General features: G+C 53.8%; 2 protein-coding genes across 3 annotated transcripts in view; one reads left to right on the forward strand and one right to left on the reverse strand.

Moving 5' to 3' along the window:
- Positions 1-913: 913 nt before the first annotated feature.
- On the reverse strand, positions 914-11,792 carry smad2 (SMAD family member 2). 2 transcript variants are annotated; one of them, XM_057019415.1, is made up of 11 exons: positions 11,622-11,791; positions 9,294-9,720; positions 4,289-4,378; positions 3,838-4,031; positions 2,695-2,829; positions 2,531-2,605; positions 2,401-2,454; positions 2,101-2,314; positions 1,832-1,968; positions 1,349-1,493; positions 914-1,277 (listed from the first exon to the last, which is right to left on the reverse strand). In XM_057019415.1, the coding sequence occupies exons 2-11, from the start codon at positions 9,548-9,550 to the stop codon at positions 1,154-1,156; spliced, it is 1,425 nt and encodes a 474-aa protein (XP_056875395.1). In that variant the 5' UTR covers positions 9,551-9,720; positions 11,622-11,791; the 3' UTR covers positions 914-1,153. The 2 variants fall into 2 exon arrangements, with proteins under 2 accessions (XP_056875395.1, XP_056875396.1); XM_057019416.1 differs by lacking the exon at positions 4,289-4,378 and having other exon boundaries at positions 11,622-11,792.
- Positions 11,793-11,930: 138 nt separating this feature from the next.
- Positions 11,931-14,966, forward strand: part of si:dkey-175m17.6 (N-acetyllactosaminide beta-1,3-N-acetylglucosaminyltransferase 2) — a 4,411-nt gene continuing 1,375 nt past the window's right edge. The window contains exons 1-2 of the mRNA XM_057019405.1: positions 11,931-12,996; positions 13,298-14,966. The exon at positions 13,298-14,966 is cut by the window's right edge and continues 1,375 nt beyond it. Of these exons, the coding sequence (XP_056875385.1) occupies positions 12,747-12,996; positions 13,298-14,649 (1,602 nt within the window). The 5' untranslated portion in view covers positions 11,931-12,746 and the 3' untranslated portion in view covers positions 14,650-14,966. The remainder of the gene's footprint in view (positions 12,997-13,297) is intronic.

Raw genomic sequence — 14,966 nt, forward strand, 5'->3', positions numbered from 1 at the left:
TTCAGGGTGGGACGTGGGCGGCTCCACAGACTAGTGTGTGATTAAGTGCATTCGTCTCCTCCGTCTGGTCCGAAGCTGCGACCGTCCCGTCACGACCCATCAGTGCAAATCAAAACGGACCTCTTTCATTTCGTTGTTCCAACAGGTCGCAGAACGTCCAAGATCTTCAACACTGGTTCCAATGTGACGTTCAGAACAATGAAGGTTTGACTGGGGACTAACAGAAAGACTGTGGTGTGTGTGTGTGTGTGTGTGTGGTGTGTGTGTGTGTGAGAGTGTGTGTGAGTGTGTGTGTGTGTGGGTGTGAGTGTGTGTGAGTGTGTGTGTGTGTGGGTGTGAGTGTGTGTGTGTGTGTGGGTGTGAGTGTGTGTGTGTGTGGGTGTGAGTGTGTGTGTGTGTGGTGTGTGTGTGTGTGTGTGTGGGGGGGGTGGTGTGTGTGTGTGTGGGGGGGGTGGTGTGTGTGTGTGTGTGTGCGTGTGTGTGTGTGTGGGTGTGAGTGTGTGTGTGAGTGTGTGTGGGTGTGAGTGTGTGTGGTGTGTGTGTGTGGTGTGTGTGTGTGTGTGTGTGTGTGTGTTGGGGGGGTGGTGTGTGTGTGTGGTGTGTGTGTGTGGTGTGTGTGTGTTGGGCAGGACCATCCTGTCTCCATCTGTGGTCAGACGAGAAAGTCCCATAAAAAAGGAAGTTTGGTCACCTGAACTGAAACGGCTGCAGGCCTGAAGCGAACTTTGGTTAAAGGTGAGCCTGAACAGTCCAGGAACCCTGGCACACACCTGTGAGCTGGCGTGGCGAGGAGCTCCTGTGAGGTCAGGTGATCATCTCCTGGTCAACCTGACCTTCACCTTCAGATCAACGGCTGGTTCGGTCCAGCGTGACGTGGCTCACTCTGATGATTCTGATCATTAGGTCCACGATAAGGTCGGCAGGTCCAGATCCTGAGGGTGTCAGGTCCAGATCCTGAGGGTGTCAGGTCCAGATCCTGAGGGTGTCAGGTCCAGATCCTGAGGGTGTCAGGTCCACTGGGACGTCACTGCCTTGCTGTCCAGCAGTGACACCATCCCACATGCTCCAGGTCCACTAGGTAATCTTTTTTTTGTCTTTTGTGTTTTCATAAAGTTAGTAATAAACAGTTACACCCTGGTCACTGCCTCCTGCTTTAGGACATGCTGGAGCAGCGCACCGATGGTGAGCCCATCTGGGTCAGAACCTTGTCCAACCACTGGAGGGGGCCGTTGAGATGAAGCTCAATCCAACAGGGGGTGCTGGTCACGGTCTGCCGTCTGGAGGAACACAGGGACAGGTGAGGAGGAGACCAGGACGTCTGCCCAAGGTGTCCAGCCACAGCGGTTACCTGTACTCTGCTCCCCAGCCCTTCACGAAGCTCATTCTGATGGTGCACATCCTGGTGAGCTGGTACACCGCCTCGAAGCCCTGGTTCACCGACTGGGCCAGCAGGGCCGCGAACTCCTGGTTGTTGAAAATCTTCAAATTACATCCTGAAACACACACAGATGGACGGATCTTTGAACCCGAGGCAGCTGTGTGTGTGTGTGTGTGTGTGTGTGTGTGTGTGTGTGAGTGTGTGTGTGTGTGAGTGTGTGAGTGTGTGTGTGTGTGTGAGTGTGTGAGTGTGTGTGTGTGTGAGCGTGTGTGTGTGTGTGTGTGTGTGAGAGTGTGTGTGAGTGTGCGGCAGGATGAAGCGGAGCCACCACAGTGAACCCTCCTCCTTCCTGTGATGACTGGCAGCACGAATCGTTGGGCCCGTCTGGACCCGACCTGCCGGACTCAGCGTGCACGATGCTGATGTCATCGAGAGGCCGGAGGCGTTTCAGACCTGGGGGGATCTTGCAGACGGTGGCGGGGTGCCATCCATATCGCTGGTTGCAGTTGGGACTCTGGACGAAGATGGCGCTGTCGCTGAGGCACTCGGCAAAAACCTCCCCGCCGATGTAATACAGCCGCACCCCCCGCCTGAGCACACAGAAGATCAGAAAGGTCACCGCGGCGGCCACCACGAGGCGGCGGCGACCACGAGGCGGCGGCCACCACGAGGCGGCGGCCACCACGAGGCGGCGACCACGAGACGGCGACCGCGAGGCGTTACCTATGTGTCTCCTGGTCATTTCAACCGTGGCGTTCCTGTTGACGTTGCTGAGGAGCCCCAGGCAGAAGCGCTCAGAGTTGGACGGGTCGGTGAAGCCGTCCACCGTCAGAGACGGCTGCGAGGCGTGGAAGGTCTCCCCCACCCGCTGGTTCAGCTCGTAGTAGGCGATGGAGCACCAGAACGCCGGCTCGCTGTAGGTGACGGGCTGCAGGTCTGGAGGACATCGTGATCGAGAGCAGAGGTCAACACCCAGAGGCTCCTCCACACAACAACGGGCAGACGTCAGAGAGGAACCCTACCGAGGCCGTGGCTGACGGGGGACAGCGAGCTCGGAGACATCTCGGCAGGTGAGCCTGAGGTGGGAAAAGTGCGTCGTCAATGGCGACGGGAGCGTTGCTGCTCCAGACACGGCGGCGCCGCAGGAGTTACCTGTTTCCATGCTCTGATTCATCTGCTGGTCACTGGTCTCTCCATCTTCACTGATGTAACCAGGCGGAGGAGTTTCTGTGACACACACGTGGAATAAGAACCTGCTGAGACACACACCCCCCCACACACACACCCCCACACACACACACACCCCCCACACACACCTGCTATGTAGTTGTTGGGAGGCTCTATGCCAACAGGGAAGTTGGTGTTCTCAGGGATGGAGTTGGTGAAATCGTCCAGGTGAGGAAGCTCCGTCAGAATCTCCGTGTGTCGCGGCACCAACACGGGAGGAAGCACTGCGGAGACACAGCAGACTCAGCTCACCACACACACACACACACTAGAGGTAAGATCGGGCCTAAAAAATCCAGCCCGACCCGACCCAGGCCCGGGGTATTAAAGCCCGACCCGGCCCGAGCCCGATCAATTAACTTGATTTGCTGGCCTGAGCCCGAAACAAACCCGAAATTTTATATTTTATTTGTGAGGATTCAGGAGGAGGAATTGTAGATCGCGAGGAAGGGAAACCGGGGTAAAGCCTCCAGGGCGTAGCAGGTTCACTATAGTCTTCGTTACTAAAGGCGGAAACAACAGACTTGAAAAATCCTCCGCTGGAGACTGCGCGCACGGATGAATCCATTCATACATGTTTCTGGACCAGCTGCTGTTTGAGAAGTCAGACCCGCTGAGGTAGGTGGTCCAGAGCGGTCACCTCGGTGTAAAGTGCGTGTTATTCCTGTGAAATAAGGGAAATAAATAAACCCTCAGATGGATGGATGGAAAATTAAAAAGAGGGCGGGACCGCGGCATTCACGTGCGCACGGCATGGTCTGGCTCTGTTTAGTAGTTAAATAGCAATTAGCATACAGCGCCTTCTCTGTTTTATCCAAATTATTTATTTATAATAAGTATTCCTTAGTTTAGTATCCACACATCGTTTTAGTGTATATTTTTATAAACAAATATTTATTAAAAAAAAGTCAGCGAGAGAGAAGCCCGGCCCGACCCGACCCGAACGTAATGATTGACATTTTACGCATTTTAAGCCCGACCCGAATTTCGGGTTGGGTCGGGCTCGGACTCGGTCTTAAGATCTTACCTCTAACACACACACACACACACACACACGCGCACACGCACACGCGCACACGCGCACGCACGCACGCACGCACACGCACACACACACACACACACACACACACACACACACACACACACACACACCACACACACACACACACACACGTGTGCGAGGGACCGCAGGCACCTGCCCGCCGCGCCCCCACACCTGCCGGGCTGGTTACCTGGCGTCTCCACTCTCTGGTAGTGGTAGGGGTTGACACACACTTCGTCCTTCTTCAGGTTGAAGGCGTACTGGCAGGCATCGATGGCTTTCAGCTCGTGGTGGCTGTGGAGGTCGGGCCACCGCCACAGGCGGCAGTAAAAGACGTGGGGCAGACCTTTACGGTGGGACACCTGAAGACGCCCATCCAGGGACCTGAGGACATCAAAGCGGTTCAAGACCAAAGCAAATGAGCACAACTGCTCAACTCAACGAGAAGGGGCACAGGTGAGGAGCTGGCAGGTGTGAGTGATTGGAAGAGGGCGTCATGGTTCATCAGGAGGAGCCGGAACGTCAGGAAGGACGGTCCGATATCGGAGCGGAGCCATGCTGCACGGCCCCGCTGCAGGAGGGAGGAGGGAGGAGGGAGGAGGGAGGAGGGCTGGGTGTGTGTGCAGGGCGAGTGTATTCACCTGATGTGGTCAGGGTATCCGTACATGCCTGTAGAGTCCCACTGCTCTATCGTGTGGCCTGAACCAAGACCCCAAAGGTCTGAGCAGTTACTACACACAGAAACACACACACACAACACACACACACACACACAAGGTGAAGTGAGGATCAAATAAAAGCAAAACGATGGTAAATGTTCAAATCAAGATGAAAGCACAGACGTCTGAAGACGGTTTGTCTTTTATTGGTGCTGAGGAACAATAAGAGACTTAAACAGCAGCTGCCTGAAGATGGAACATGGACTCACTCAGATGGACCAGCAGCCGTTCATCTGCTGCTGCATCAGCACAATCAGCGGAGACCACAGCATCAATCAGCCGTCAATCAATCAGCCGTCAATCAATCAGCCATCAATCAATCAGCCGTCAATCAATCAATCAGCCGTCAATCAATCAATCAGCCGTCAATCAATCAATCAGCCGTCAATCAATCAGCCGTCAATCAATCAATCAGCCGTCAATCAATCAATCAGCCGTCAATCAATCAATCAGCCGTCAATCAATCAGCCGTCAATCAATCAGCCGTCAATCAATCAGCCATCAATCAATCAATCAGCCGTCAATCAATCAATCAGCCGTCAATCAATCAATCAGCCTCTCTCTCTCTCTCACACACACACACACACACACACACACACACACACAACACACACACTCTCTCTCACACACACTCACTCTCTCCCACACACACTCTCACAGGGCGTGTGTGAGAGTGTGTGGTGTGTGTGGTGTGCGTGTGTGTGTGTGTGTGTGTGTGCACGATGCTGTATGTGTTCACACAACAGACAGATGAAAGAAGAAATGAAACATTTATTCTGTACTTCCACTGACTCAAAGGTGCTGCAAGACAGAAGAACTGAAGAGCCTGAAGAGCTGAGCAGCTGAAGAGCTGAGCAGCCTGAAGAGCTGAGCAGCCTGAAGAGCTGAGCAGCCTAAAGCTGAGCAGCCTGAAGAGCTGAGCAGAAGCTGAAAGCCTGAAGCAGCTGAGCTGCTGAGCTGAGCTGAGCTGAAGAGCTGAGCAGCCTGAAGAGCTGAGCAGCTGAAGAGCTGAGCAGCCTGAGAGCTGAGCAGCCTGAAGTGCTGAGCAGCCTGCAGAGCTGAGCAACTGAAGAGCTGAGCAGCTGAAGAGCTGAGCAGCCTGAAGAGCTGAGCAGCCTGCAGAGCTGAGCAGCCTGGCCGCTCTGTGTTGCAGTAGCAGGTTCTCCTGGTCACTCTTTGCTGGCTGGAGTTTCTGCTCCTCAGCGAAGGTCCGACTGCTGAGCTCTAGAGCTTCTGCAGTAGATACCTCAGGAAGAGCTCCAAATCTTATCTTAAGCTTCAAACCATGTTTCTCTTTCCCCTCATCTTCATCCATCCTCAGGTTTCCAGCTCTGAGTGTTATCTGGAGATCTGCTGCAGTCCCACTTCTGTTGTGAGCTCTACAAAAGCTCTACACCTCCTATCTCCATCCACCAAATTCCAGTCTGGTTCTCAGACAAAGAAGCAGACGTATGAGGCTTTCATCAAGCTCTCGACAGCGAGTTCATGGAGGAGTCAGCTGAGGATTAAAACCTGTGAACACCATCAGGCAGCACTTCAACATCTGACAGCGTCGCTGGCAGGCTGAAGAACCCAGAACATGAAGGACGCTCCGGATAAAACCAGCCAAACCCGTGAGGAAACACAAGACGACGTATAATGTTATTTTCAAGACGTGGCTCCGTCTTATCAGAGCCACCTCACAAGTTCCCCAGGTCACATCTACGCCGGCCTCTTCTGTGCAGGAGCCACCAGACATCCTCTCCGTTTCATTCTGTCCACACCCAAAGTGATGAGGGTCAAAAAACACCGACGTCAGATCCACACAAGACAACATGCTGCCACACACAGAGCCCTCGATGATCTAAACACACAGGTGCCTCAATGGCTGACTGAAGGTGGATCAGGTTCCACACCAAACCCCCGCCCTTCCTCATGGGTCCTGCTGCTACGGTGACTCAGCTCTCGGACAAAAGAGAGCTCTACACCGTCAGTGTGCTTGGAGGTCACGTAGTGTGCACGATGCTGTATGTGTTCACACAACAGACAGATGAAAGAAGAAATGAAACATTTATTCTGTACTTCCATGACTCAAAGGTGCTGCAAGACAGAAGAACTTGAAGAGCCTGAAGAGCTGAGCAGCCTGAAGAGCTGAGCAGCCTGCAGAGCTGAGCAGCCTGCAGAGCTGAGCAGCCTGCAGAGCTGAGCAGCCTGAAGAGCTGAGCAGCCTGAAGTGCTGAGCAGCCTGAAGAGCTGAGCAGCCTGCAGAGCTGAGCAGCCTGCAGAGCTGAGCAGCCTGAAGAGCTGAGCAGCCTGCAGAGCTGAGCAGCCTGAAGAGCTGAGCAGCCTGAAGAGCTGAGCAGCCTGAAGTGCTGAGCAGCCTGCAGTGCTGAGCAGCCTGAAGAGCTGAGCAGCCTGCAGAGCTGAGCAAACTGAAGAGCTGAGCAGCCTAGAGCTGAGAGCTGAGCAGCCTGAAGAGCTGAGCAGCCTGAAGAGCTGAGCAGCCTGAAGTGCTGAGCAGCCTGCAGAGCTGAGCAGCCTGAAGAGCTGAGCAGCCTGAAGAGCTGAGCAGCCTGAAGAGCTGAGCAGCCTGCAGAGCTGAGCAGCCTGAAGAGCTGAGCAGCCTGAAGAGCTGAGCAGCCTGAAGTGCTGAGCAGCCTGCAGTGCTGAGCAGCCTGAAGAGCTGAGCAGCCTGCAGAGCTGAGCAGCCTAAAGTGCTGAGCAGCCTGAAGAGCTGAGCAGCCTGCAGAGCTGAGCAGCCTGAAGAGCTGAGCAGCCTGAAGAGCTGAGCAGCCTGCAGAGCTGAGCAGCCTGGCCGCTCTGTTGCAGTAGCAGGTTCTCCTGGTCACTCTTTGCTGGCTGGAGTTTCTGCTCCTCAGCGAAGGTCCGACTGCTGAGCTCTAGAGCTTCTGCAGTAGATACCTCAGGAAGAGCTCCAAATCTTATCTTAAGCTTCAAACCATGTTTCTCTTCCCTCTCATCTTCATCCATCCTCAGGTTTCCAGCTCTGAGTGTTATCTGGAGATCTGCTGCAGTCCCACTTCTGTTGTGAGCTCTACAAAAGCTCTACACCTCCTATCTCCATCCACCAAATTCCAGTCTGGTTCTCAGACAAAGAAGCAGACGTATCTGAGGCTTTCATCAAGCTCTCGACAGCGAGTTCATGGAGGAGTCAGCTGAGGATTAAAACCTGTGAACACCATCAGGCAGCACTTCAACATCTGACAGCGTCGCTGGCAGGCTGAAGAACCCAGAACATGAAGGACGCTCCGGATAAAACCAGCCAAACCCGTGAGGAAACACAAGACGACGTATAATGTTATTTTCAAGACGTGGCTCCGTCTTATCAGAGCCACCTCACAAGTTCCCCAGGTCACATCTACGCCGGCCTCTTCTGTGCAGGAGCCACCAGACATCCTCTCCGTTTCATTCTGTCCACACCCAAAGTGATGAGGGTCAAAAAACACCGACGTCAGATCCACACGAGACAACATGCTGCCACACACAGAGCCCTCGATGATCTAAACACACAGGTGCCTCAATGGCTGATGAAGGTGGATCAGGTTCCACACCAAACCCCCGCCCTTCCTCATGGGTCCTGCTGCTATGGTGACTCAGCTCTCGGACAAAAGAGAGCTCTACACCGTCAGTGTGCTTGGAGGTCATGTAGAGAGCTCTACACCGTCAGTGTGCTTGGAGGTCACGTAGAGAGCTCTATGCTCTCAGTATAGTTGGAGGTCACGTAGAGAGCTCTATGCTCAGTATAGTTGGAGGTCACGTAGAGAGCTCTATGCTCTCAGTATAGCTGGAGGTCACGTAGAGAGCTCTATGCTCTCAGTATAGTTGGAGGTCATGTAGAGAGCTCTAAGCTCAGTATAGTTGGAGGTCATGTAGAGAGCTCTACACTCTCAGTATAGTTGGAGGTCACGTAGAGAGCTCTATGCTCAGTATAGTTGGAGGTCACGTAGAGAGCTCTACGCTCAGTATAGTTGGAGGTCATGTAGAGAGCTCTATGCTCTCAGTATAGTTGGAGGTCACGTAGAGAGCTCTATGCTCTCAGTATAGTTGGAGGTCATGTAGAGAGCTCTAAGCTCAGTATAGTTGGAGGTCACGTAGAGAGCTCTATGCTCTCAGTATAGTTGGAGGTCACGTAGAGAGCTCTATGCTCAGTATAGTTGGAGGTCATGTAGAGAGCTCTATGCTCTCAGTATAGTTGGAGGTCATGTAGAGAGCTCTACGCTCAGTATAGTTGGAGGTCACGTAGAGAGCTCTATGCTCAGTATAGTTGGAGGTCACGTAGAGAGCTCTACGCTCAGTATAGTTGGAGGTCATGTAGAGAGCTCTATGCTCTCAGTATAGTTGGAGGTCACGTAGAGAGCTCTATGCTCTCAGTATAGTTGGAGGTCACGTAGAGAGCTCTATGCTCTCAGTATAGTTGGAGGTCATGTAGAGAGCTCTATGCTCTCAGTATAGTTGGAGGTCATGTAGAGAGCTCTACGCTCAGTATAGTTGGAGGTCACGTAGAGAGCTCTATGCTCTCAGTATAGTTGGAGGTCATGTAGAGAGCTCTATGCTCAGTATAGTTGGAGGTCACGTAGAGAGCTCTATGCTCTCAGTATAGTTGGAGGTCACGTAGAGAGCTCTTACTTTGTTGGCATCAGTGTTTTAGTGCTCTAATTGATCACTGTTCTGACGTTAGACGAGACCCAGGATGTGTGAACACTGTTGCAACAGCTGAACACCACGTACGTCAGCGGTGCTGGAGAATTCCAGATGATGTGTGATCGTGTCCCTGCTCCACACATCTGTTTCCTCCAATCAGCTTTCACTTCTGCTGCCTTGTGCAGCTTCAGAAGGAGGAAGTGAATCTGCTGCGGCTGCTGCTTTGAAGCGTGAGGAGACTCCAGACGCATCATGTGTTTGCATGTATGGGGAAGGTCCCTCTCACCTGGGGATGGTCACACACTTGGTGTTGCTGTTCTGCGTGCTGATGGCCTTCTCCAGCTCGTCCAACTGTCCCGTCTTCTTCAGCTTCTTCACCAGGCTCTTTACAGCCTTTTCACACCACTTCTCCTCCTGCCCTCCTCCATTCTGCTCCCCAACTCCTCCAATTCCTCCCCCTGCACCTCCGCTCCCCGCTGGAGTCTTCTTCCAGCCCAGAAGACGTTTCACTACCGGAGGAGTGAAAGGAAGGATGGAGGACATGGTGGCGTGCGTGTTTGTGTGATGGCGGCCGCCAAAGCTCAGAACCAAAGCCTATATGTTCAGATTAAATATGTGGAGCTGGGATTCGAAATGAGGTCACGGTAGAGGCATCAGTCACGGAAACGTGTTAAGGGAGCATCAGGAGGAGGTGGAAGAACATCAAAGAACACCTGAAAAAAGAAGAGGCATAATTAGGATTCATGAGCAGGAAGTGCTGAGAAGATTTAAAGTCAGCATGAACATGTTTCTGAAAGCGAGTTAAGATCCAAGCTTTGGTGGTGCAGACCACCGGGCGCCAACGCTGTGAAGTTCTGCATGTTCTCGGCGAGACGGAGCTGCACGAGCACCTGGAATGATTCTGCTCCATGTGCACAGGTGGTTCCCTCAGGTGAGGGCCTGCTTTGCTTTACACCTGTGTCATGCCTTTACAGCTAAGCTAGAAGAAACACCGGCAGAAACATAAAAGTCCCTATTTTCCCGTGCACGCTGGGGTTCCACAGGTGAATGGAGGTGATTCCCTCATGCCAGTGGACCCAGTGATGCCCCAAGTTCTCACACCACACATTTACAGGTGCTGATGCTCCTTCACTGCTACCAGACAGAAGGTTCTGTTGCAAATGCGAGCGTTTTGACCACAAATGAGGGGAAACAACGTGTGATGTTCCCCACAGTTTAGCGTTGCCACGGTAACAGACTTTTCAAGTCTCGATTTTTGATGTGTGCTCCAGGAGCTCCAGCCTCTGAGACACCTGCCCTCAGCTGTGTCCTCCGACTGACCCTGAAACCAGGAAAATTGACCAGGAGAAAATGGGAAAAGGCGCAGCCACAAGGGACGTCCCAGCCGGATCAGTCAGGCTTTCAGGGAGATAAGGAAATACCTCCAAACATCGGCCTTCAGGGTAAAAAAGAATCCAAAAGTGGGTCTTCCAGGCTCTGAGTGTCCATGATCAGAGAAGAAATGGCTATGATGAATGTACAAAGCCAGATTCAAACAAACAAACAAACAAGGGGCGTGGCCTCACTCTGAGCAGGTCCAGTCATCAGCCTCTGCTGAATCCACTCTTCTTCCCAGTTCTGACGGCGTTATAATGGATATTTCACAGGTTTGTCATGTTGTAACGTCCCAAAACGCGAGTTCAGACCCGGTACCGTTCTGGGTTTTTCCTTATTCAAACAATTCCAATCATGCTGTTGGAGGAGGAGTTTAACTGATGAGTGTAATAACGGCTGATCCCAGGTGATCCTAAAGTGAACCTGTTCTGGTGCTGACCATGGCTTTCACCAAGGAGAGGCCAGTCCTGCTCGAGAGCAGCTCCAACCAGCCCAGAACCGGCCCAGATTCAGAACCGGCCGGGAACCATCTGACACACCTGATGACGTCAAAGTTTGACACAAACTCCGGCTCAGAAGAAAATCCAATTATTCCTTTCGGACAGGAATGTCCCGCTCCTCGTCCCGGGTGGACATTCCTCGTCTCGGCGGTGGAATTTTATCCTGCAAATCCCAGATCTCTCCAGGAATGAATGCAGCGGGTCCAGGCGTTGGACAGCTCCAAAGAGCACCACCTGCCGTGGGAATGGCTCAACATCCCAGCCCGCTTCCACCCAGGAAGGATCAGTGCCCACGGGGAAAATCACGCTGCTAATAAGAGCAACACCTGCCTTCGGTAACTGGAGCTGGACTTTCCTGGGAGCGCCGGGGGAAGCAGCCCGATCTGCCGATGCCGAGACGCGGATGCGGAGCTCCGAGCTGGCGGAGCGCTAACGACCAGCACGGCTGGAAGAATAAGCTAATGCTACATTTCAGGCTGAAACTCGGCAGCATCGCTCCAATAAAGTGCACCAAAGGCGGCCGGATTTCACCGGCGTGTGTCGATTATCGCAACCCAAAACCATCTAACGTGGATTCGGGTTGGTTTGGGGGGAATGTTGGGCAGCAGCTCGATGTCGGTGCGGAGCGCGGAGCTAATCCGCTAGCAAGTGCGCTACTGTGGCAGCGACAAATAAACAGCTCTGTTGCATGTTCGCTCGCTGCCAGATCCGACCGCTTTCGCAGGGAAAACACGACTTACCCGGCCAGGAGAGGACGAGGGGCCGTATGGAGGCTCAGGTGCACCTAAACGGAACCGGCCTGTTCATTCCAAAGGCGACCGCGGCGACTTTAAACTGTATTTTTCAGCTCGGAGCCGCCGGGACGATGATGGCCCCTCATTCAAAGCTCAACCAAACCTGCACACAAAACCAGAAGAGCCCGGCGGCGCGTAAATCCCGCCCCCTCTCGCATCCCATTGGCTGATCCCCGCGGTTCAACCCGTAACTCGTTGATTGGGGTGTTTTCTATTGGTTAAATGTCACATCAGTCATTCCTTCCGCCGTATCTCGCTGATGTTTATCAGGAGTTGATTGTCTTTTGTAGACCGAGTGTAACAATAGAAGACAGACGCAACACGAATCAAGTGTTTAATCACCTTCTCTATATTCTGTCAGCTAACTATCAAAAAAGAATTAAACTTCGTCACTTGTTTCTTGGCACGAGAATGTTGAACATCCGAGTCAGACTTTATTAAACCGCATTCCGTGACAGAACCTAATATCGAGTCATTTCAGAATTTCCATTTGCTTTGTCCTTTAGTTCATGTCGAACTCAGCACATTGTTCACATGAGTATTTGTTTTGATTGTGGCGGATGTTTTGTGTGTAGCGCCACCTGTTGGCAGAATACTGCAGTTTGATCTATTCGACACCGGTGTTAAAGCGGCTTTGACCCACGAGCACTGACCCACGAGCACTGATCCACGAGCACTGACCCACGAGCACTGGCCCACGAGCACTGACCCACGAGCACTGATCCACGAGCACTGGCCCACGAGCACTGACCCACGAGCACTGATCCACGAGCACTGGCCCACGAGCACTGACCCACGAGCACTGATCCACGAGCACTGGCCCACGAGCACTGATCCACGAGCACTGGCCCACGAGCAGCACTGGGACACGAGTCCTTGGTCATACAGAACAATCCGTTTTGTATAAGTGCTGGAGGGGGTTGGCTCAACCTTTGCCTTTCATGGGACATTTGGCCACATCATGCAAATACGCGCACATGTGCACCTGCAGCCCCTTGATGCAAATCAGATCATCATATCAACGGAGAAATCAGCCCTTCAACGTGCACCCAAAAGTTGTGGTGCGTGTGGATGTTCCCACCTGGCCAGAAGCGCATGCTCGGCGCGCACGTCGCCAGGGACCTGTTGCTCGGCTGCGGTTGCAGCGCCGCTCGGCTCATGCGGGACGTTGTTCTCGGCTTCTTTCAACGAGGATGGACGCAAAGGACGATCCGCGCACACGCCACGTCAGAAACCAGCCGTAACCGAGCTGAAGACACTCGCGCTACGGGGAGACCAGGAGTGTCTGTGATCCCGCTCAGAACCGCCAGAGAACACAACGGTGAGTGAGTTCGTTTTCACTGTCCGTCTCCAGATTCGGTGGTTTGGCGTGAAAGAGGGAGAGCTGGCGGGATGGGGGCGTCACGTGACGGGCTTCCGTTGGCGTCTGCTTCTTTTTGGATGTTTTTCTCTGTTCAATGTTCCATCCGGTGTCTGTTGGGGCCTGTGGCTTTCAATGTGTGGATAACAGCCCCCAGAGGACCATCAGCATGGAGACAGAACTCCAGGGGGTTCCAGGTCTCAGGTAGGCTAGCGTCTGTAAAAGTCCCACCTGCTCACGCCTGATGTCTCCACGGTTGCAGGTGTGCGTACGTGGTGGGTGATGGGCAGGTGCTGCAAATGCAACGGGCGCCTGCTGTGTATGTGCCTGCTGCCCTGCATGATGACGGGACACCTCCTGATATACGTCATGGTCTCCATATTTGTCACCATCTCCTACACGCCTCCCAAGATCTCCGTCCACTACGTGGCCCCGGGGATCACAGCCAACACCTCCACGCTGGCCTCTCACCCGGTGGGCCCTTTCTGGAACCTGCGTTTGGAGGACGGCGCTCTCTGGAACCAGCTGCAGCACGCATGGGATCGGAAGCACAATCCGCTCCTGCGGGGCAACGGGACCAGGACGCCGAGCGCCACCTTTGAGGTGGAGGAGGAGTGCCTCTCAGACTGCTTGTCGCACAAGTGCTGGCTCCCCACGCATGACCTGACCAGCCTGCCTGAACCGATCCGAGCGTTTGTCAGGTCCATGCACTGCCGGGAGTACACCCTCCTCATCAACCAGCCAGCCATCTGCCACAGGGACCAGAGCGGCTCTGAGCCGGACCCTCCAATGCTCCTCATGGCCATCAAATCCCAGGTGGGGAACTTTGAAAACAGACAGGCCATTCGGGAGACATGGGGGCGCACCGGCCTGGTGAAGGGGGAGACCAGTAAGAAAGGGGGACTGGTGCAGACAGTCTTTCTGCTTGGGCGGCAGGACTCCAGCACAGGTCCTCACCCAGACCTGAGAAACCTCCTTGAGCTGGAGAACCAGAAGTACAGAGACATCCTGCAGTGGGACTTCAGGGACTCGTTCTTTAATCTGACCCTGAAGGACCTTCTGTTCTGGCACTGGCTCCAGCAGCACTGCCCCGGCGCCGCCTTCATCTTCAAAGGGGACGATGACGTCTTTGTGCGAACAGGCGCCCTCATGGATTTTCTGCACAAGCAGTGGGACGAGCACAACCTGTTTCGGCTCTACACCAACCAGACCGATGCAGGCCTGGATCTCTTTGTGGGGGACGTGATCGTTAACGCCATGCCGAACCGAGAGCCCGCCACAAAATACTACATTCCTGAGAGCTTCTACAAAGGCAGCTATCCTCCGTACGCCGGAGGAGGGGGGGTGGTCTACAGCAGCTCGCTCGCGCTCCGGCTGAAGGAGGTGTCAGAAAGAGTGCGCCTCTTCCCCATAGACGACGTTTATCTGGGCATGTGCCTGTACAGGCTGGGCCTCGCGCCAAGCCACCACCCAGGCTTCCTGACCTTCGACCTGCCGGAATCGGAGCGGGGGAACCCGTGTGCCTACAGGTCTGTGCTGCTGGTTCACAGACGGAGTCCCAAAGAGATGCTGACGCTGTGGAGGCAGCTCCAGAAGCTGCCCGCTCAGTGCTAACCCTGGTTTGCCTGTCAAATATTTCACAGAGTACGACACTTAAGTGATGAGCAGGGCGTGGAACCGGCAGGACAGAACCGTGGGGGGGCCGATCTACCTCAAAGGGCAAAGCGGAAACATTCAGTACCTCTGAGAACGCTTGGCTGAAGTCCCACGGTCACGATGTCTGTGGGCTTATGACAGAACCAACACGCTGATATCCAACATTTACATGATCGGTCCATCAGACGTGAAGGATGGACGTGAACAACCGGAACCTCAGCCACCACAGGCTGAGCTGAGCCCACATGCAGGCTTCTGTGGTCCAGTACTGCAAT

Source organism: Takifugu flavidus, chromosome 20 (assembly GCF_003711565.1).
Source record: "Takifugu flavidus isolate HTHZ2018 chromosome 20, ASM371156v2, whole genome shotgun sequence".
Lineage (NCBI taxonomy): Eukaryota > Metazoa > Chordata > Actinopteri > Tetraodontiformes > Tetraodontidae > Takifugu > Takifugu flavidus.

Bases quoted from the DNA above. Each gene is read 5' to 3' on its own strand.
- smad2 (XM_057019415.1), bottom strand. From the start codon at position 9,550: ATGTCCTCCATCCTTCCTTTCACTCCTCCGGTAGTGAAACGTCTTCTG. The intron at 2,455-2,530 runs GTAACTCCTGCG...TTCCCACCTCAG, and splicing joins GAATCAGAGCATGGAAACAG to GCTCACCTGCCGAGATGTCT. The intron at 1,969-2,100 runs TAACGCCTCGCG...CTGTGTGCTCAG, and splicing joins ATGACCAGGAGACACATAGG to GCGGGGGGTGCGGCTGTATT.